The sequence below is a fragment of the Platalea leucorodia genome (genome assembly GCF_965183815.1).
Source record: "Platalea leucorodia genome assembly, chromosome: W".
Lineage (NCBI taxonomy): Eukaryota > Metazoa > Chordata > Aves > Pelecaniformes > Threskiornithidae > Platalea > Platalea leucorodia.
Genome location: NC_138859.1, coordinates 9,752,811 through 9,776,069, shown reverse-complemented (window position 1 = coordinate 9,776,069; position 23,259 = coordinate 9,752,811). Strand labels below are relative to the sequence as shown.

Here is a 23,259-nt window from a genome sequence, read left to right as displayed (position 1 = left end):
TGGTTAATCTGTTATTATCTCAAACCCTTTGTGCCCCACGTTGGGTGCCAAAAAGGACTGTCGTGGTTTAACCCCAGTCAGCAACTAAGCACCACACAGCCGCTCGCTCACTCCCCCCACCCCAGTGGGATGGGGGAGAGAATTGGAAAGGTGAAAGTCAGAACACTCGTGGGTTGAGATAAGAACAGTTTAATAACTGAAGTAAAATGAAATAGAATGGTAGTAGTGGTAGTAGTAATAATAATAGTAATGTAATAATACAATAATAATATACAAAGCAAGTGATACACTATGCAATTGCTCACCACCTGCCGACTGATGCCCAGCATGTCCCCAAGCAGCGACCGCTGCCCCCCGGCCCACTCCCCCCAGCTTATATACTGAGCATGACATCATATGGTATGGAACAGCCCTTTGGCCAGTCTGGATCAGCTGTCCTGGCTGTGCCCCCTCCCAGCTTCTTGTGCACCGGGCAGAGCATGGGAAGCTGAAAAGTCCTTGACTGGTGTGAGCCCTACTTAGCAACAACTAAGACATCAGTGTGTTATCAACATTATTCTCATCCTAAATCCAAAACACAACACTATACCAGCTACTAGGAAGAAAATTAACTCTATCCCAGCTGAAACAAGGACAATTTCATAAAATATTTCATATTATATTTCAGCTATCAATCTTTCATTTCATTTTACATCGTACTACTTATTTACTTCTACTTGGTTTTCTGAAATTTCTCTAGTTTTGACTAGCCTTGTTACTTCCTTCTCAAATCCAGTCAGAAAACTCTCATACTAAGCACTGGAACACTTTACTTTTATCCTTCTTGAAAGGAAACCCACCTGCCTTTTCCTATGTTATTCTCTTGCAACTAGTCTCTCAATCAATTTTATTAGTTTCAGCAGGGCCATCATTTTTTTAATATAATTTATCTTCTTTAACGTTAAATGTTCCCTTTTCTAGTAGATTGGCAATACATTGTGTTCTGTTGTTCACCCCTACCCTACCCTACAATTTCCCACTAAAACCCCCATCATTTCAGCTAAATATGCTAGGTTCAGATTAACAGATATTCATTGGTATCTCCGGATTGCCCTTTGGAACTTACAATATAGGAACAGTACTAGATATTCTGAAACTTTCTTTTAAAGCAAATCTGAATTTTTTTGATAGATGTTTTCTTCTCGAAAGCCTCCACCAGCGCTCCTAATATACGTTACAGATTAATGTTTGCAGAGGTTGTATCTAGATCTGCCTGGAAAAACAGAGAAAGAACTACCCAGGCACCTCTGCTTCTGAGAAAACAAATGTACATAAACCCCTTTTTCCCAGTTCTTCCCTGTTAAATTTGAGTTCATCTGCATGTAGTTTTGTACCTAATCAGAGAATGGGAGAAAGTGTGGAGACATCCATATGGTTTTCTAAAGAGATAATAGCAGCAGCACTAAACACTCAGGAAAGAAACAGTACACCTTAAAAGGAAAAAATGCAATTGGTTTGCTAGGCTGTCCTTATATCAGTAAAAGGCAGACCCTTTTTCAATATGCACATAATGACAAATCAATGCTAATATGAGATTAATATGCAAACAGACACACACCCCACCCCCCCAATCTTACTTTCCTATTTCCACTCAAATTCTCAGGAACGTAGTTTGATCTTGCAACCAATTTATTTAAGTTAAAGTTTCATATCTAAGACAAGACAGATCCAAAGCTGACAAACACAGTTGATAATTCATTGTCCTGACTGTTCTCTTCCCAGCCTTACACACCTGCCAGCTTCCTCCGCTATGATGGTACAAAAGCTAACAGGGGGGAAAAAAGCCTCAGCTAAGCAGGATCCAAATCTACATCCAGCTTTCTGAGTCAGCATCCCCGAACTGAAACCCAATGTGAAGCCAACAGTTATACAGCACAGACTTCAGGGTATCAGTATGAATACCTACTATTGTCTTCAGTACAGAAGATTAGACCCCACAGATTAGACAGATCTCCAGTTTTGAAATCATCAGGAACATGTACAGCTGTAGCATAGTCACATGAGAAAATCAGAACACAAATCTCAAATATAAGAGGTCCTTTTGTGCCTTAAAAACATGCAAAACCCTCTTGTAATGTAATCACCACCAAGTGAAAATTAGCATGGCAAATACAGAGAGGATTTCCAATAAATCATTTGGCTCTCCTGAAGAAGTTAGTGAATAGAAAACACATTCCTGTGCTTCTAACATCATCCCCTTATTTTTTTTCCTGCAGTGAGGCTCTGTCATGAAGCAAGAAAGGATATTGCATCACTTGTATCCACTGAGGAACTTAAAAGGATTTGTCATTTCAAAATCCATGTCATCAGTGTAGTCACTTTACTAGTTCCCCCAGTAACCTCCTTCACAAGGAAGGTGGCCAAAGCCAGTCATCGAATGCTGCATAAGACAGAATTTTGAGCAAATAAACAATTATCTAATTCACCTTTTGTGAAAGGAAAGTACTGCAGAGTTATTCCATCTCCCTAGCCAGCTCATAAGCAAGTCAACAAGACTGCTGTGGTCAGAGATCTTCAAAGCCCCGGAGGTCCTGGGAGGTCCCAGTTGACTGGAAGCTGGCAAACGTCCCAATCTTCAAGAGGGGCAACAGGGATGACCCCGGTAACTACAGGCCTGTCAGTCTCACCTCTGTGCCTGGCAAAATCATGGAGAAGATTATTCTGGGAGTTATTGAAAAACACCTGAAAGACAACGCAGTCATTGGTCCCAGCCAGCATGGATTCATGAGGGGAAAGTCCTGCTTCACCAACTTGACTTCCTTCTATGACAAGGTTACCCGCCTAGTTGACCGAGGGAAGCCAGTCGATGTAATCTTTTTGGACTTCAGTAAAGCCTTTGATACTGCCTCTCACAGTATCCTCCTGGACAAAATGTCCAGCATACAGCTGGATAAACACATAATGGTGCAATGGGTGTGCAATTGGCTGACAGGTCGGGCTCAAAGGGTTATAATAAATGGGGTTACATCGGGCTGGCAACCAGTCACTAGCGGGGTTCCGCAGGGATCCATCTTAGGGCCAGTGCTCTTCAATATATTCATAAAGGACTTGGATGCAGGACTGGATGGTTTGTTATCAAAGTTTGCCAATGACACAAAACTGGGAGGAGCCATTGACACTCTCGAGGGCAGAGAGGCCCTGCAGAGAGATCTAGACAAATTAGAGAGCTGGGCAATCACCAACCGTATGAAGTTTAACAAGGGCAAGTGCCGGATTTTGCACCTGGGACATGGCAACCCTGGATGTACATACAGACTGGGGAACGAGAGGCTGGAGAGCAGCCCCGCGGAGAGGGATCTGGGGGTTCTGGTCGACGGCAAGTTGAACGTGAGCCAACAGTGTGCCCTGGCAGCCAGGAGGGCCAACCGTGTCCTGGGGTATATCAAGCACTGTATTGCTAGCCGGTCGAGGGAGGGGATTGTCCCGCTCTACTCCGCACTGGTGCGGCCTCATCTTGAGTACTGTGTGCAGTTTTGGGCCCCACAGTACAAAAAGGATACAAAGCTACTAGAGAGTGTCCAGAGGAGAGCCACAAAGATGGTGAAGGGTTTAGAGGGGAAGCCGTACGAGGAGCGGCTGAAGTCACTTGGTCTGTTCAGCCTGGAGAAGAGGAGACTGAGGGAAGACCTCATGGCAGTCTACAGCTTCCTCACAAGGGGAAAAGGAGGGGCAGGCGCTGATCTCTTCTCCCTGACGACCAATGATAGGACCCGAGGGAACGGCAGGAAGATATGCCAGGGGAGGTTTAGGTTGGATATTAGGAAAAGGTTCTTCACCCAAAGGGTAGTGGAGCACTGGAACAGGCTCCCCAGGGAGGTAGTCACAGTGCCAAGCCTGACAACATTCAAGAAGCAATTGGACAACACCCTCAGACATATGATGTGAATTTTGGGGTTGTCCTATGCAGGGACAGGAGTTGGACTCGATGATCCTTGTGGGTCCCTTCCAACTCAGGATATTCTATGATTCTATGATTCTTGTGCAACAATAAGTAATATTCAAGAGCTGATTTCTTTTTCCTATAGCTAGAAATATATGAAAACCAGATCAAGTACAGCCACCACAAGAGAAAAAAAAATTTAAGTTTTATATAAAACAACCCTGAAATTAATACAACTTGTATTGGGTTTGCATGGCAAGGTTTTGGTACCGGGGGGTTACAGGGGTGGCTTCTGTGAGAAGATGCCAGAAGCTTCCCCCATGTCCAACACAGCCAGTGCCAGCCAGCTCCAAGATGGACCCACCGCTGGCCAAGGCTGAGCCAATCAGTGACGGTGGTAGCACCTCTGTGATAACATATTTAAGAAGGGGGGAAAAAAAACCTGCGCAGCAGCAATTGCAGCTGGAGAGAAAAGTGAGAATATGTGAGAGGAACAACTCTGCAGATACCAAGGTCAGTGAAGAAGGAGGGGGAGGAGGCGCTCCAGGCACCACAGCAGAGATTCCCCTGCAGCCCGTGGTGAAGACCATGGTGAGGCAGGCTGTCCCCCTGCAGCCCATGGAGGTCCACCGTGGAGCAGATATCCACCTGCAGCCTGTGGAAGACCCCATGCCAGAGCAGGTGGATTCCCGAAGGAGGCTGTGACCCTGTGGAGAGCCCGCACTGAGACAGGCTCCTGGCAGGACCTGTGGACCCATGGAGGGAGGAACCCATGCTGGAGCAGGTTTGCTGGCAGGACTTGTGACCCCGTGGGGGATCCACACTGAAGCAGTTGGTGAAGAACTGTAGCCCATGAGAAGGACCCACGTTGGAGAAGTTCGTGGAGGACTGTCTCCTGTGGAAGTGTCCTGGTTTCAGCTGGAATAGTGTTGATTTTCTTCTTGGTAGCCGGTATAGGGCTGTGTTTTGGATTTAGGATGAGAATAATGTTGATAACACACTGATGTTTTAGTTGTTGCTAAGTAGTGCTCACACTGGTCAAGGACTTTTCAGCTTCCCATGCTCTGCCCAGTGCACAAGAAGCTGGGAGGGGGCACAGCCAGGACAGCTGACCCAGACTGGCCAAAGGGCTATGCCACACCATATGACGTCATGCTCAGTATATAAGCTGGGGCGAGCTGGCCGGGGGGGAAGCGATCGCTGCTTGGGGACATGCTGGGTATCGTTGGTGCGCAGTGAGCAATTGTGTCGTGTATCACTTGCTTTGTATGTTATTATTGTATTATATTATTATTATTATTACTACCACTACTACCATTCTATTTTATTTTACTTCAGTTATTAAACTGTTCTTATCTCAACCCACGAGTGTTCTGACTTTTTGATTTTTGACTTGCATTGACAAGAAGTGAGTAACGAATGCTATGACCAGGACTAGAGGGGCCCTGCCTCCAGCCAGGTGGAGGAAAGGGACAACCGGGTGTACTGGACTGTGTGGATTCGATGGCCTGGCACATCACACCCACAGGAGTATAAGGCTCTAGTGGACACTACTGCACAGTGTACCCTCATGCCATCAAGCTATAAAGGGGCAGAACCCATCTGTATTTCTGGAGTGACAGGGGGATCCCAAGAGCTGACTGCATTGGAGGCTGAAGTGAGCCTAACTGGGAATGAGTGGCAGAAGCACCCCATTGTGACTGGCCCAGAGGCTCTGTGCATCCTTGGCATTGACTGCCTCAGGAGAGGGTATTTCAAGGACCCAAAAGGGTACCGGTGGGCTTTTGGCATAGCTGCCTTGGAGACGGAGGAAATTAAACAGCTGTCTACCCTGCCCGGTCTCTCGAAGGACCCTTCTGTTGTGGGGTTGCTGAGGGTTGAAGAACAACAGGTACCAATCGCTACCACAACAGTGCACCGGCAGCAATATCGCACCAACAGAGATTCCCTGATTCCCATCCGTAAGCTGATTTGTTGACTGGAGAGCCAAGGAGTGATCAGCAAGACTCGCTCACCTTTTAACAGTCCCATATGGCCAGTGTGAAAGTCTAATGGAGAGTGGAGGCTAACAGTAGACTATCGGGGCCTGAATGAAGTCACGCTGCCACTGAGTGCTGCCGTGCCGGACACGCTGGAACTTCAGTATGAACTGCAGTCAAAGGCAGCCAAGTGGTATGCCACCATTGACATCGCTAATGCGTTTTTCTCAATCCCTTTGACAGCAGAGTGCAGGCCACAGTTTGCTTTCACTTGGAGGGGGGTCCAGTGCACCTGGAATCGACTGCCCCAGGGGTGGAAGCACAGCCCCACCATTTGCCATGGACTGATCCAGACTGCGCTGGAACAGGGTGGGGCTCCAGAACACCTGCAATACATTGATGACATCATTGTGTGGGGCAACACAGCAGAAGAAGTTTTTGAGAAAGGGAAGGAAATAGTCCAAACCCTTCTGGAGGCTGGCTTTGCCATAAAACCAAGTAAGGTCAAGGGACCTGCACAGGAGATCCAGTTTTTAGGAATAAAATGGCAAGATGTGCGTCATCAGATCCCAATGGATGTGATCAACAAAATCACAGCCATGTCTCCACCAACCAGCAAAAAGGAAACACAAGCTTTCTTGGGCGTTGTGGGTTTTTGGAGAATTACAGTCTCATCGTAAGCCCTCTCTATCAAGTGACCCGGAAGAAGAACGATTTCAAATGGGGCCCTGAGCAACAACAAGCCTTTGAACAAATTTAACAGGAGATAGATAGTTCACGCAGTAGCCCTTGGGCCAGTCCGGGCAGGACAAGATGTAAAAAATGTGCTCTGCACTGCAGCCAGGAAGAACGGCCCTACCTGGAGCCTCTGGCAGAAAGCACCAGGGGAGACTCGAGGTCGACCCCTGGGGTTTTGGAGTCGGGGATACAGAGGATCCGAAGCCCACTGTACTCCAACTGAGAAAGAGACATTGGCAGCATATGAAGGGGTTGGAGCTGCTTCAGAAGTGGTTGGTACTGAAGCACAGCTCCTCCTGGCACCCCGACTGCCAGTGCTGGGCTGGATGTTCAAAGGGAGGGTCCCCTGTACACATCATGCAACTGATGCTACGTGGAGTAAGTGGGTCGCACTGATCACACAATGGGCTCGAATAGGAAACCCCAGTCGCCCAGGAATCTTGGAAGTGATCATGGACTGGCCAGAAGGCAAAGATTTCGGAATATCGCCAGAGGAGGAGGTGACACGTGCTGAGGAGGCCCCACTGTATAATAAACTATCAGAAAATGAGAAGCAATATGCCCTGTTCACTGATGGGTCCTGTCATCCTGGGGAAGCATCAGAGGTGGAAAGCTGCTGTATGGAATCCTGTATGACAAGTTGCAGAAACTGCTGAAGGAGAAGGTGAATCGAGTCAGTTTGCAGAGGTAAAAGCCATCCAGCTGGCTTTAGATATTGCTGAACGAGAAAAGTGGCCAATGCTCTATCTCTATACTGACTCATGGATGGTGCCAAATGCCCTGTGGGGGTGGTTGCAGCAATGGAAGCAGAGCAACTGGCAGCGCAGAGGCAAACCCATCTGGGCTGCCGCATTGTGGCAAGATATTGCTGCCCGGGTAGAGAACCTGGTTGTAAAAGTGCGTCACGTAGATGCTCACGTACCCAAGAGTCAGGCCACTGAAGAACATCAAAACAACCAGCAGGAGGATCAGGCTGCTAAGATTGAAGCGGCTCAGGTGGACCTGGACTGGCAACATAAGGGTGAATTATTTCTAGCTTGGTGGGCCCATGACACCTCAGGCCACCAAGGAAGAGATGCAACATATAGATGGGCTCGTGATCGAGGGGTGGACCTGACCATGGACACTATTGCACAGGTTATCCATGAATGCGAAACATGCGCTGCAATCAAGCAAGCCAAGCGGTTAAAGCCTCTCTGGTATGGAGGACGATGGCTGAAATATCAATATGGGGAGGCCTGGCACATTGATTATATCACACTCCCACAAACCCGCCAAGGCAAGCGCCATGTGCTTCCAATGGTGGAAGCAACCACCAGATGGCTGGAAACATATCCCGTGCCCCATGCCACCGCCCGGAACACTATCCTGGGCCTTGAAAAGCATGTCCTATGGCGACATGGCACCCCAGAAAGAATTGAGTCAGATGATAACGGGACTCATTTCCGAAACAACCTCATAGACACCTGGGCCAAAGAGCATGGCATTGAGTGGGTATCTCACATCCCCTATCATGCACCAGCCTCCGGGAAAATCGAACGATACAATGGACTGTTACAGACTACACTGAGAGCAATGGGTGCTGGGACATTCAAACACTGGGATACACATTTAGCAAAGGCCACCTGGTTAGTTGACACTAGGGGATCTGCCAATCGAGCTGGCCCTGCCCAGTCAAAACTTTTATGTCTGGGTTACTCCCGCCTCATGCAAAGGAAAACCCATTCGTGGAATTGCTTTTGCTCAAGGACCTGGATGCACTTGGTGGGTGATGCAGGAGGATGGGGAAGTCCGATGTGTACCTCAAGGGGATTTGATTTTGGGTGAAAATAGCCAATGAACTGAATTGTATAATGTTAGTTGCTATGTAATACTATATGTCATCACGGCTGTGATGACTATGTGCCATATCAACAGTATACAGTAAGAATCACCCAAATTAATGAAGAATGAACTCTGAGGAAACCGAGCAAAGTGCAGTGGTGATGGAACCAGAACTGGCTTCAGCATGCAACAATCCAACACCACACACCATCTCTCCTGCCTTGAAAGACTGTTATGACAGATGGAGCCCAAAGTCATGGAGTAAATGAACTCAACAAACGTTTTAGAGGGATAGCCTATAGACTAAGGAAATATCTATATGTGTGTGTATATATATATCAAAAGCCTGGAAAAGTGGTGGTGATTAATTGGAATGTATTTGAAAGTTTAAGACCTGGGCATAATGGGTGGATACTGTCCTGGTTTCAGCTGGGATAGAGGTAGTTTTCTTCCTAGTAGCTGGTATAGTGCTGTGTTTTGGATTTAGGATGAGAATAATGTTGATATCACACTGATGTTTTAGTTGTTGTTAAGTAGTTCTTACACTAGTCAAGGACTTTTCAGCTTCCCCTGCTCTGCCAGGTGCACAAGAAGCTGGGAGGGGGCACAGCCAGGACAGCTGACCCAGACTGGCCACAGGGCTATTCCATACCATATGACGTCATGCTTAGTATATAAGCTGGGGCGAGCTGGCCGGGGGGGGGAAGCGATCGCTGCTCGGGAAGGGGCTGGGTATCGTTGGTGGGCAGTGAGCAATTGTGTACAAAGCACTTGCTTTGTATATTATTATTGTATTGTATTATTATTATTATTATTATTGTTATTATTATTACTACTACTACTACCATTCTATTTCATTTTACTTCAATTATTAAACTGTTCTTATCTCAACCCACGAGTTTTTCTGACTTTCACCCTTCCAATTTCTCTCCCCCACCCCACCGGGGGGGAGTGAGCGAGCGACTGTGTGGTGCTGAGTTGCTGGCTGGGGTTAAACCACAACAGGAAGGGACCCCACGCTGGAGCAGGGGAAGAGTGTGAGGAGTCCTCCCCCTGAGGAGGAAGGAGCGGCAGAAACAACGTGTGATGAACTGTCCACAACCCCCATTCCCCGTCCCCCTGCGCTGCTCAGGGGGAGAAGGAGGTAGAGAATTGGGGAGTGAAGTTGAGCCCAGGAAGAAGGGAGGGGTGGGGGGAAGGTGTTTTTAAGATTTGGTTTTATTTCTCATTATCCTACTCTCATTTGATTGGTAATAAATTAAATTAATTTCCCCGAGTTGAGTCTGTTTTGCCCATTGATGGTAATTGGTGAGTGATCTCTCCCTGTCCGTATCTTGACCCACAAGCCTTTCGTTGTATTTTCTCTCCCCTGTCCAGCTGAGGAGGGGGAGTGATAGAGCAGCTTTGGGTTGACCCTGGCTGGACGCCAGGTGCCCACCACCACACACCTCTAGGTAACATTGAAGAGAATTTCCTCACCCAACCCCAGATTCTGAACTTTCCTTTAATCAAAGTTGTTTCTAGTGTTTCTGTGCCAGGTCTCCTCTTACTTTTATAAGCAAGTTTTCTAAGTAACTTTTTCCTCTTACCTGTGCCTTTAAGCAGTGTTCAGTATAATTCCTCTTCAAACATTGGTTTAGTGAGGTTAAACTTTTCAAAGCAAGAGAGGTCTACAAGACAGTTTTGTATTACAAACTGAACACCTGCTGCACAGGATATATGACAGAGTGAATGGTGATCTTATATTCAGCTGCCTATGCTATTAGAACCAGGGGTAGATTTCTTCTGGTTAGCTTTTTTATTTCTAATTTAAGGAGTTTGATTCAAAATCAAAATAACAAAATTACAGTATGAAACCCAGAAGAAAGCTCACTTGCTATATAATCAGAGGAACTAACTTTTTCCTTAAAAGAATCCTGGAATTTTTAATATCGTAAACATATCTTTAAAAAAAAAAAAAAAATCAGACCATGGTTTCTTGGGAGTCTGAGAGGAAAATCAGGAGACTATAGATCCTCTTTTGTAACCCAGCTTTCTTTGGTAATAATTTATTTTCTTGTGCTGCCTGGATTTTCTACTTCAGTTTTTGGTATTTTATTAAGAAATACCAACAGTCAATAAAGACATACTGCAATCATCTCATTTATTAGGAAAACAGCAACATGTAAAAGACAAACATTTTAAACTACCCTACTCAAACTCATTGTGAAATTTCACAATTGATCAACAACTTAGGTTTTTGTTTCCTATTCTTTTTGCTATTTGGGCTGTGACATAAGCATTAAATCTCTCTCTAAAAATACTTTAAATACTAATGAGTAGAGAGATATTTTGACAATAAGGAAATAGCTGACAAGATCAACATGCCTGTGATTAGTATAATTACAGACAATGTTGAAGTTTAAGCACTCTCTGCAACACCCTTTCTGTCATTTCTCTTCTTACATTAGCCATAGTATAGCTAATATAGCCATTATAGCCATCATATGTCCTTCCTTTCCCACCCTTGCCTTCCCCTTTTCTAATCACCCTTGACTGTTTTAGTCTTCTCTGCACCACTTGCATACTCACCATAATTCTTCCTTCCCCTTAACTCCTTACGTTCAGGCTACTACCAACTCTCATGCAATACATGCCTTCAGCTTACATCATCTGAGCATCTTCCTCTGTTGCTTAATGTCCTGTATCTGCTTTAGCTTCCCTTTCCACTGCCACCAGGCAGTTCTGCAGACCACCTTCTCATCACGTCCCACAACAACTAGAGCAATCGCCTTGCCTCTGGCCATGTCCCCATAGCCCTCAAAGCCAAAGAAGAACACTGCTCCCAAAATTCACCTTCTTGCAGCTCCGCCTGCCTGGGCCTGCCAGGGTCACTGGACCCTAAGGAGAGGGGCTAGTCTGCAGATGAGCCCCATTATCAGAAAGACTCCCTTCTTTTTTTCCACCTACTCTGTATCTAACAAACGTGTCTTTTCTCTTTTCCAAAAAGTATTACTTCCTAAACATCTTAAAGCAAAGGTTCAATAACAGAATCCTCCTTAGTAAACACCATAAAATCACAACATAATTCAGGTTGGAAGGGACCTCAGGAGGTCACGCTCCTGAATGCCACAAAAAAAGCTCAAAATCAAAGAGGGAATGAAACAAAAGGAAGAACAAGTATCAAACTTACCATGGACTTGATTGATTTCTGAATTCTGAGAAAGAATTTCATCTGCTAATTTTTGAGCAGTTGGCAAAACTTCTGTGTGGTGCACTGTGATCAAATACTGTACAAATTTTTGTAGTTGGTCTCTGTTCATTTGAAAGAGTGTCTCTGAAATGGGAAGATGCAGTTTGACCTGATCTGGCTTGCGGATCCGGTATAAAGAGAGTGCCACAACATGGGCACAGTAAAATATGTCCTTGTTTCCACAGCTACAGGTCACTGAGGTAATCTTGCAACGATCAAAGCTGATAGCTACATTGCAAACAGTTTCTGGCTCCGATTGCATTGCAGGCTCTGTCACTGTGCCACTCAAGTGGAAACCTGTGAAGGGAAAAAAAAGAGAGCTTACATTATTAAGTAAAATAACACATCTCATTATCAATAACCTTTCATTAATCAAGTAAAAGTCATCATCTATTTCTGAGAAGTGATATATATCTTAAAGAACTTGCTTTATTACAAATATGATGAACCCTTTCTTTTGTATGTACCCTTTTCATCTCCAATAAAATCAAAAGGAGGTAAAAAGCTAGTTTACAAGCCCTCTTTGCTATTCCATCACAACATTCATAAAAGTTTGATAGTAAGAAAAACATTTATTTGGTAAATGATAGCTGCAGAAGCAGAGTAGCATCCAATTAAGACCAATGTGAAATTCCCAGTAGCTCAGCAAGTTGGCAGCAATTTTCCAAACCCCACACCAGGAAGCCAGCACCTACCAGCAAATTTAACCATTCTCTCAATAAGTAAGAAGGAAGTAGTGCACTCTAGTGGCATGAACCCAGGTTCTAATCTCAACTCTGCCACCGATTCACTGACACAACTCACTTAACCTCTTTGCTTTCACCTCTCCCACCACTGAGCTGATGCTAAAGCTCACCTTCAACTCAAGCAATCTGGTAGGGCAGCTATGTTTGTGTAGCTCTTTGGAGACAGAAACTGCTGCAGTTACCAATACACAGGATATCAGATTTAGTGACTTAGATACTGAATGAGACACGCATGCACTGTTTCAGAAGTCTGCATTTCCACTCAGCATGATAAAGCACAAGGCAAAAGAGCTGAGTTTTCTTATACTGTAAGAAGGTATGGTATACCATAAGAAAGATGTTCACTTCAGCCACTACTCGACAAAGCACCCTGTTGAACCAAGGTCTCAAACTCTATTCTCTGAAGATCAGACCTAAACCCATCTCTGTTTTCCCAACATGAAGACTCAGGTTTGTCTCTCAATACTTTTATCACTGCAGAATTTGGGAGTTTCTTTTGGATTTTATGTTTACATGACATTGACTCAAGCATTAAGTCAGAAGTATAGATACAGAGCAATACAAACAAATTTCATATGCTGTATCAGTATTAAACTTGAACAGACTGTGCATATAAAATCTGGAATGGATACTACAAGTAAGGTGTTATACGTTAACTATTTATAATGGAAATAATATAAAACCACACTCCCTCAAAGTCCAAAACTGATTTAGTATTCTTGAAATATAAGAAAAGTGTGTTGTAGGAAGCAGTATCACGTGAAAATTAGGTGGAAAAAAAGAAATATATACATAGCTCTAGTCCAAAATGTTGTATGCCCAATTGTTTTTAAAAAGCTCTTCAAGCTACAGGATATGAAGGGGAAAATCTCTCATTTTTTCCATTTGTTTATGCTGTACATTTCAGAGAAGGTTGTGCAGTCAGCATCACTGTTTGGGTTACGTTCAACTGCAGTACTCTGATACTCTACCCTGAAGGTCATGTGCACACATGAACCTCGATTTTGCAAGAGGATGTTTACCAGTTAAAGTAGTTAGAGTTGGAGCTGAAGAGGCAGTAAGCTATAAAGTGCACAGAGAGGAAGAGGGGGAGGACGAAGAAGCCCAGGCGTACACGATATTCTTTCTCTTGGCTCCACTCAACACTTATACAGAGAAGGGGAGGGGAATTGCCCCTTGAATCATAAGCTTCTCCCTCTGCCTTTCCCTTTGGTTTTTAAGTAGTCACGGCATGCTCCCATGAGTGCCCTCTCTCAAAAAAAGAGGCTTTGTTAAAACTTAGCCAGCATTATTTCAGGTTAGTTCCCAGTAAATGAGAGTTGGATTGGTGGCCTCAAAGAAATTGTACAGGAGTTTTGTTTTTTTTTTAATATCACTTTCCTATGAAGCATACGTAAAACTCTCATCTGTGAGCTGAGGAAAAGCCTAACACTTGAACACTGAAAGGGCCTGATCCCACTCCTTCCTGCTCTCAGTAAGTAGCTAAACTCCTATTAATTCTGATAGAAAAAGACCCAATGAAAGATTTTCTATTAAACCAATTTAAAAAAAAAGTGCCAAACCAGCTACTCCAACAATATTATCACTTTTAATTTGTCAGCATATAATTCAAGCATTCAAAAGGTTCAAATTTTCCTGGACAGATGAGTGTCTCCAGAAATATTTAGAGTTAACAGCAAACCTGCCTTTAAGTCACTACTCCCATTCAGACACAAACACAGCTCGCAGCTCCCCCTCCACCAAGATTTTTTGAGAATTCACGTTACAAGCAGCAACATTTATGAACACAGATCCTGATCTAAACAATGACAATACTAATACAGTCAAGTTACCTAACCTACCCTTCTTAAGTTACAGAGGGTTTAAACAAAAAGATCAGCTGCCCTTGCAGCCTAAAATGTAGAAGCTCTGTATTAACTACGGTGCAATGATATACTATGCCTGGTAATTATGGAGAACTATTTTCCTCTTCTTTTTCTGTTTGTGTATTTAAAGAAAGAAATTGTTGTTAGTAAATGTGACCTTTAAAAAGGTTTCAACATGCAACAAAACAATTAACGAAATTTCAGCTCAGAAGCCCTAGTAGGGCTGTTATAATTTAACCTACCAGACATCAAACGCTGCCTTCTCCACTAGTCCACAACACTGCAGAGTACTCAACAGGGAGGGTTGTTCCCTTCCCGCAGACATAGCCTTAATTTTTTTTAACCTAACCATCTAATGTTCTCCAAACAAAATATCAAAAGCTTGTAGCAGGTAAAAAAATTGACGCACTGTGCTTTGCTAGAAAGCTTTCACCGGCAGTAATTTATAGCCTGCCAAGAAGAGAGATGTTACATGCTTCTGGAAGAAGGCAAAAGGAATCACCTGCACAGGGACTCAAAGATAATGACATTTCACCAAGATCCAAAGGAGCAGAAAAAGTCTTCAGCTAAAAGCTGCAAGCCCTCACTTCAAATATGTATTTCCCTTCAAAGGGAAAATTCCTCTTTTACTCAAAATTTCAAACCTTTGCTGGAAGTATTTATCCATTCCAAAAAAAACCTCAAGAACTCCAGTGTTTCAACCTTTAAAATAAAAAGCTTGTTCATTATTATCTAAAGATAAAAAAAGATTCACAGGCAGAAAAGCTGTGTTCACTACTATTTATAGAGCAGGCATGTTTCACCTTTGCCCTTCAGCTGTTGCAGTCCAAAATGTTTTATTGTTTTCAAACCAGCATGTGATCAGTAATTCAAGCTCTGCTGACATTTTCAATGCACAAAGGCTTTGCATTCTGCAAAAATGCGTTTAGAGAAAAGGTTAGAGCATTAAGACAACGTATCAAATGAAGCTCTTTTCAAAGTGATTTTTGTTTCTGTTGAACACTCACCTCAGAAACAAACACACCACAAAAATGATTTAACAGCCAAAAAATAGTTTTTTCAGCTGCCATACTTTTGGAAGGAAACTGTGCCAAAGTGCCATCAGGAGGAAAGCATTAAGTCACTGAATTCTACAAATTAATTTTTGCCAAAATCTGTTTAACAGCATCCAATCCATTAAGTAAAAACATTCTGGGACTGTAAACCTGCCTGATAAATGAGAATTCACATTACTACAATGTAGTATCTGCCAGCACAAGTATATATGCTTCAGATATCCTTCTGAGTTTTGTCATAGAAAATAAATACTTCAGAATAACACAAAAGAAACTTCAAACTGTAAGGCACTAAAGAGGAGAAACGATGGTGGCACTCAGAGAAACAGCAGCAGGTTGGCTTTCAGTTACTCAAGTCAAAAGCAAATTTTGAAATAGTGAGTTCCACTAATCCAACAGCATAAGCAGCAAATTTACTGCACAAAATAAGCATCATCAACAGCATCTAACAAACTTCATTTGTTTCTACTGTCACCCTGTGTTACAAAGCATCTTCCTCTATCTACTCAAGTCTAAAGATGTACTTTAAAAGATACTGACCAAAGCAAATAAAACCTAATCAGAACAAGCAGTCATGTATAATGCTGGGAGGGGGGGGGGGGGGGGGGGGGAATTTATGCTGAGATTTTACAGTGTTGTGGCTCAAGGAAAAAAAAAAAGTACAGTATAAATTTTAAATTAACTATAAATAGTAATTTAATCTAAAGTTTTAGAGCATTGGATTCTTTTCTCTCCGTAGTTTAGAATTCAAAATTCTAAAATGTTCCTGCAGGCACAGAAAAAAAGAAATTAAAGAAAAAAACCTCTCATTCAAGGGGAGCTGCATCCATTTGTGATTCAGTCAACAATACAGCAAGCTATTATAAAGTGAACTTTAGCTGAAATAATATTTTGAATAATTCTTTCTCAATAAACTTTTTAGCTGCCTATTCAAAAATGCCAATAACATGACATCAAAACAAACATGCTACCAGCTCAAAAAACAGCAGGCTATTCTTATGAACATACAATATTCATTGTAACATACAATAACAGTACTTCAACAAAACAAAAAATTTATTAAAAAAATCCAAACCTGCGTTGCATATATTAAAAATATATCTTTGCTGTCAAGAATTCTAATGATTAAAAAAATAATCACTTTAAGTTCACACTTGCAATTGAAAGCTTTGATTGAAATGCAACCATAGATCAACACCAGGTAGTGTTTATCCTTTACAGAAAATACAAAAATGTCAGAACTGGATTACAGAAATACCCTAAAGCTTAAAAAACAGTGCCTTTGAATAGCTTTCTGCCATGTACCTTTTGTGAACACCATGCATACCTCATCCACTATGCACATAAAATGTGTTACCAACTGTATTTGAAAAACAGAAGTGTTCCTTATGTCATGATTTAACCCCAGCTGGCAACTAAGCACCACACAGCCGCTCACTCACTCCCCCCTGGTGGGATGGGGGAGAGAATCGGAAGAGCAAAAGTGAGAAAACTCATGGGTTGAGATAAAGACAGTTTAATAGGCAAAGCAAAAGCCGTGCGCACAAGCAAAGCAAAGCAAGGAATTAATTCACTACTTCCCATCGGCAGGCAGGTGTTCAGCCATCCCCAGGGAAGCAGGGCTCCATCACATATAACGGTTACTTGGGAAGACAAATGCCATCATGCCAAATGTTCCCCCCTCCTTCCTTCTTCTTCCCCCAGTTTATATGCTGAGCATGATATCATATGGTATGGAACATCCCTTTGGCCAGTCTGGGTCAGCTGTCCTGGCTGTGCCCCCTCCCAGCTTCTTGTGCACCGGGCAGAGCAGGGGAAGCTGAAAAGTCCTTGACTGGTGTAAGAACTACTTAGCAACAATTAAAACATCAGTGTGTTATCAACATTATTCTCATCCTAAATCCAAAACACAACACTATACCAGCTACTAGGAAGAAAATTAACTCTACCCCAGCCAAAACCAGCACGCCTTAATATTGATCCACTGACCTTTTTTCAAGTAGTTTACAAGAATCATCTTTATACTTCTATTTAAAAAAAAAAAAACAACTCAAGAGCTGTTTTACATTCCCAGAAGAAGAGACCAGCAGATGAGGTTACTTATAGAGAAAAAAAAAAGGAAGAGATGATTGTTCTGAGAGCTGGGGGGTCTTCAGTGAGCAAGACCTATATGGGTAACCTCCTCCTACATAACTTTAAGTTGGCAATCACAATCATACCCTCTGTCTTTAACAGTCATTTAAATTAACTTGCAGACCTGCCAGCTAAGATTTATTCAGACTGCTATATTACTTGGCAAACACATAATCACTGTGTAAAGTGAAAAACACCTCCGCTTCATCTTGCCTACCAAACAACAAACAAGAAATGCTTATGGAAATTAGTTCCCAACTGTGCCCATTAGCTATTTTTTCATAACTTAGATCAGCGGTTGCATTTCTTTTTCCCCCAAGACAAGCAAAAGTCTAAACCATGTTTACCACATTCAAATTTTGTCTTTTAAGAAGTGATTTTCCTTTAAGATGGCAAAGTAGTATCCTACATTCAATTCTTCTGAACATTGGAACACTCTAAAAACAGATCAACAACACACTTCTTTGAAATTATTATGAAGTCAAAACTTTGCATGCCATCACTTATCCTGAAGCTAATGTTAACAGCCTATTTATAAACCAGAGAAAATACTGATTTAAAATGGAAAATACTTACCCATAGTACCTTAAACATGCTGACACAAAGGTAATAAGGGGGGGGTGGGAAGATTAATTAACACAAGCAGCACTTAAGATGTTTACTGTATGTAATGAATGCACAGGGTATAAAATAGCTTATGTTTTGAGAGCACTGCCACCTAGAATAAATTTGGCATTACCATTTCACCCAAACACTAACAGAGGACCAGTCACAAACAACCGCTCAGATTCCATGACTCACGTTCATAAAGACAATTGTCAGGATTTGATATTTTGAGACTTTTGCATGCAAGAGAGAGTGGAAGTAGTGATAAATAACTCCATGCACACACTCCACTGACAACTTGAAAGTTCACTACTGCTGGTGCACGCATGCATGCTGTAATGGTGCCAGCACTAGTGACTTGAACCACAAGATTTACTTGTCCCAACACTATGAATTCAACAGTCGCATTTAAAGAAAAAATTCTTCAAGGACTTCCTTCAGCAGCCCAAACCTTCAAGTCTAAGAACTGTTCAACTAATTACGTTCATTAGACAAAGGCCTCCACTAACCCCTCAAGCCAAACTACATGATAGGTCTGTATCACATCTCTGCTGCTCAAAAGCAACCACTTAACGTGGTCCAAGCAGGGGTCATGGATTACTGTGGATGGGATACATCCATCCAGACTACTCTTCCCTGAAGAGAAGGAAAAGCCATTCAATCAGAAAATAACTCAGCAAAATGCCTTCCCCTGCCCAACAGGGGCATATAAGATCTGGACTGTTTTAAGACAGATGCAGACTGCAGCAGCTCCTGCTGTCTGGAGGTGGAGGCATTGAACAAAACATGCTCCCCATGAGCATGGCCTCAAGGGTCACTCAAAGTTTCACTGCTATCCCTACGGCTAAACAACTTCCAACACACTCCATAGGAACCCCATACGAACTACAGAATGATGTTCTCACCAGCACTGCTCACAGCCTCAGATCACATCTCTGAAAAACCTGAAAGTTGCCTGTACTCCAACTCATTTAATATGGATATAATCAACCCCACTTTAGGTGCTCACAGCATTAGCTTTGTGGGCAAAGCAAAAGCAGCAAAATCTTGGTGTAAGTAAGACATATGTTAAAAAAAAAAATAAAAGGCACCTTCTGGACAGCAGTAACATAGAACTCTACCTCTAGCACAGTGATCCTCAAATTGTGATCTAGGATGCTATGGCAAACGATGCTTATGGCTCACAAAGCGGAAGCAGACATGCCTCTTCAATTAAAGGCTTAACATTGTGCCATGCATTCGCTAGAAGTGTGAATGCTGACTGACTCCTGTTAAGTCAAGAAGGCTAGTAATCCATGGTTGCAGGCTGCCCTCTATCAGGTATACAATCCAAGTTTTTTTGTTTTTAAAAGGGTATCAGTTTAAAACAAACTTTGCTCCTCTATGCTAAGAGTTTAACAGCTCCTCTCAGTACAATGTATCATAAGAGCAGCAGTAAACAAAAAAAAGAAATCTCAGTATGACCCTGGAAACCCTGAAGCTGATAGGTAGAAAAGTACAGTTTGCTGTGAGACACCAGCAGACAGGAAATTTATTTATATATCCGACAATTTTTCTAATAAAATACCCCACAGGGATCACGTGACAGCTATTAAAAAAAAGAATGCCAAAGAAATCACAAGCTTCGCAGAATGTGTGCAAACTAACATTTTATGATTTATGACGCATGTGTATTGGGTTTGCATGGCAAGGTTTTGGTAGCAGGGGGGCTACAGGGGTGGCTTCTGTGAGAAGATGCCAGAAGCTTCCCCCATATCTGACAGAGCCAGTGCCAGCCGGCTCCAAGATGGACCTGCTGCTGGCCAAGGCCGAGCCAATCAGCGACGGTGGTAGCTCCTCTGTGATAACATATTTAAGAAGGGGAAAAAAACTGCTGTGCAACAGCAGCCGGAAGAGAGGAGTGAGAATATGTGAGAGAAACAGCTCTGCAGACACCAAGGTCAGAGAAGAAGGAGGTGGGGGAGGAGGTGCTCCAGGCACCAGAGCAGGGATTCCCCTGCAGCCCCTGGTGAAGACCATGGTGAGGCAGGCTGTCCCCCTGCAGCCCATGGAGGTCCACAGTGGAGCAGATATCCCCCTGCAGCCCATGGAGGACCCCATGCCAGAGCAGGTGGATGCACCCAAAGGAGGCTGTGACCCCGTGGAGAGCCCATGCTGGAGCAGGCTCCTGGCAGGACCTGTGGCCCCATGGAGAGAGGAGCCCATGATGGAGCATTCTTCTGGCAGGACTTGTGACCCCGTGGGGGACCCATGCTGGAGCAGTCTGTTCCTGAAGGACTGCACCCCGTGGAAAGGGCATGTGGGAAGGACCCGCGTTGAAGAAGCTTGTGAAGGACTGTCTCCTGTGGGAGGGACCCCACACTGGAGCAGGGGAAGAGTGTGAGGAGGAAGGAGCAGCAGAGACAATGTGTGATGAACTGACTGCAACCCCCATTCCCCATCCCCTTGCACTGCTCAGGGGGAGGAGGAGGTAGAGAAATCGGGAGTGAAGTTGAGCCCAGGAAGAAGGGAGGGGTGGGGGGAAGGTGTTTTTAAGATTTGTTCTTATTTCTCATTACCCTACTCTGATTTGATTGGTAATAAATTAAATTAATTTCCCCGAGTTGAGTCTGCTTTGCCCGTGATGGTAATTGGTGAGTGATCTCTCCCTGTCCTTTTCTCAACCCACAAGCCTTTCGTTGTATTTTTCTCCCCCTGTCCAGCTGAGGAGGGGAGTGATAAAGCAGCTTGGTAGGCACCTGGCATCCAGCCAAGGTCAACCCACCACACACATATGGCAGTTGTTGATATTATTACCAATGGTTAAAAATTGTTTTCTGAATCAGATTAATTTAAGATGAAATTCAGCAACATACTGGATTATTACATCATACCATTGTCACCTGCCTAATGTTGTTATCACAGTGCACTTAAATAGCAAGACAGAGACAAGATTACATATAAATTAGTTTTCAGTGTTGCCCAAGATATACTCAAATCAAGAGACGTGCTAGTATTTGAAGTAATTCTCTGTATCACAATAAGAAAGGCAGAAACAGAACAGAGTTCAATTCTATAATCTAGCCTCTGTTATGATGATAAAGATCTGTAAACTGAAAACTGGGCCTTTAACTTTTAACAGTGTCAATATCCCAGCTCTCATCAAAATAAATTTAAATACTTCAGTCAGGGCCCTTACATAGAGGGCTATTGATTTATTTTCTTTATACTTTAAATGGTTCAAAAGAAATTTAAAGTATCTAGAAAGAATGCCTTCAGTCTTGTCCCCTGAAACAACATCCCCATCCCTTTTTGCATATCTCCTCTGCTCTCTCACTTGGCAGAATAATTCAAAGGAAGCAGCTGGGTACTATACCAGAGTTGTCCACTTTTTAAATCAAAATAACTCCCAAAAAAATCCATCCATACCCTCTTCAATCAAATGGGAAGGGAAGGAAAAGAACTGTTTAACTAGTATTGTAGAAGTCACTTTCTAGCTCAAATAGAATCCAATACATAGTGTTAGGAGCAGGGCCTGTTGAAGCCTTAGACTGCAAGCTGTGAACTTTCACCTAGATACGCTGACCGTATGCTGAACTCCTTCCTAGCTACATGAAGGAAGGCCCTGAAACGGGTGCAAACCAGAAAGATAAGGTAGCCAAAACCATTGGCAGAATGTCTTAAGACAAGAAGTAATGTCCTGCCTGGAGACTGGGAAAGGAGCCAATAAGGAACAAGAAGACCCCAGACCCAAATATTACTATTGGACCGAACCGTCGCATGAGGGGAGGGGAACTTAGACTGTAAGGGTATAATTGCCCAGGGATTTCTTTGTTCGGGGTCCCTCTCCAGAGGCACCCAGCTCGAGCTGCTCTTCACCGCTGTACCACTCAATAAATTTGCCTGGTGTATGTCACGTCAGAGACTGCTTCAGGGAAACCTAGGGTCGAGCCTGAAGGGAGAGGAAGCACCCAAGGGTGAGTGTGTGTGTGAGCGAGGAGTTGAAAAGGGGCACTGGTCAGCTCAGCGGAGCTGCCTGCTGCGAAGGGACTCCGGTCCTAGCAGTTAAAGTCTTAGGTGGTGTGTGTGCGACTCCCTGGATAGTGTGTGAACTTTCAGACAGCTGCTGCTCCTTTAACACTAGCATCATGCTTCCAGAAGGTTGACTACTCTATGATTTGGTTATCTGTATCTGTTGAGAAAGGGTTTAAATAGATCATTCACTATACCAAGGTAGATTAGACTATGTAGCAAGGATTACTATTCCCTATATCCGGGTTTTCCTGTTTATTTAGCCAAACGGGAGGCTTCCTCCTCTGATAAGGAGTGAGACAGATATCAGGAGCTGCAAACATTATCAACCATTTCCTTAGAAATCTGTCTTCTCTGCAGTCTGAATCTCTGGATGAGAGTTGTCCATTCAGTCGGCGAGGAGCACGGCGGCGGCAACGGTGAGTTCCGCGGCCGAGCGCGTGTTGAGGAGGAAAGGGGGGTTCCCGGAGCCAGGGAAACCCGCGGACGTGCCGAGAGCCCAGCCGGGAGCCGGGAGCCGGCGGCTCTCGCGAGCGTTGCCAGGAGCAACCGCGGGAGATTTAAACGGCCCCTAGGGAGCGCGAGCCACCAGGAGCGCGGCGACCAGGACGGGCAGCCAGGGCGCGGCAGTTCGCGCGGCAGTTCGCGCGGCAGTTCGTGCAGGGAGGGCCCTGCCACTTCGAACGGAGGCTGCTACCCACTTATAAGGAGCTGAGAACAGCAGGAGCCATGGTATCCACCCGGCAAAAAGCTGTGCTCTCAGGGTCCCTCGCAGCCCCTCCAGCTGCAAGAACCGATGCAGCCACCCAAACAGAGCCTTCGAGGGTACATGCAGCTGTCCAGGTCCCGGGTTGCAGGGAGTGCCCGAGTTTCAGGTCAGTATGTGACGGCAGCAGTGAGCTCACCTGCGGGAGATGTGCCCAAGTAAAGGAGCTGCTCAGCCTGGTGACAGAGCTTCGAGAGGAGGTGTCCAGGCTGAGGAGTATCAGGGAGTCAGAGAAGGAGATTGACTGGTGGAATTGTACTCTACCGTCCCTGAGACAGATGCACCAGCCAGCTGCAGCACAAGAGGCAAAGGACCCCCTACCCTCTCGCCACCAGGCAGAAGGGGGAGACCCAGGTGACAGGCAAGAATGGAAGCAGGTTACTGC

At 44.1% G+C, this 23,259-nt stretch overlaps 1 protein-coding gene across 1 annotated transcript in view; it reads right to left on the bottom strand.

The window, feature by feature from the left end:
- LOC309601573 (zinc finger SWIM domain-containing protein 6-like) overlaps positions 1-23,259 on the bottom strand; it is a 140,359-nt gene that overhangs the window by 61,942 nt on the left and 55,158 nt on the right. Inside the window, exon 2 of the mRNA XM_082334660.1 lies at positions 11,633-11,989. Coding sequence (XP_082190786.1) covers positions 11,633-11,989 — 357 coding nt within the window. The remainder of the gene's footprint in view (positions 1-11,632; positions 11,990-23,259) is intronic.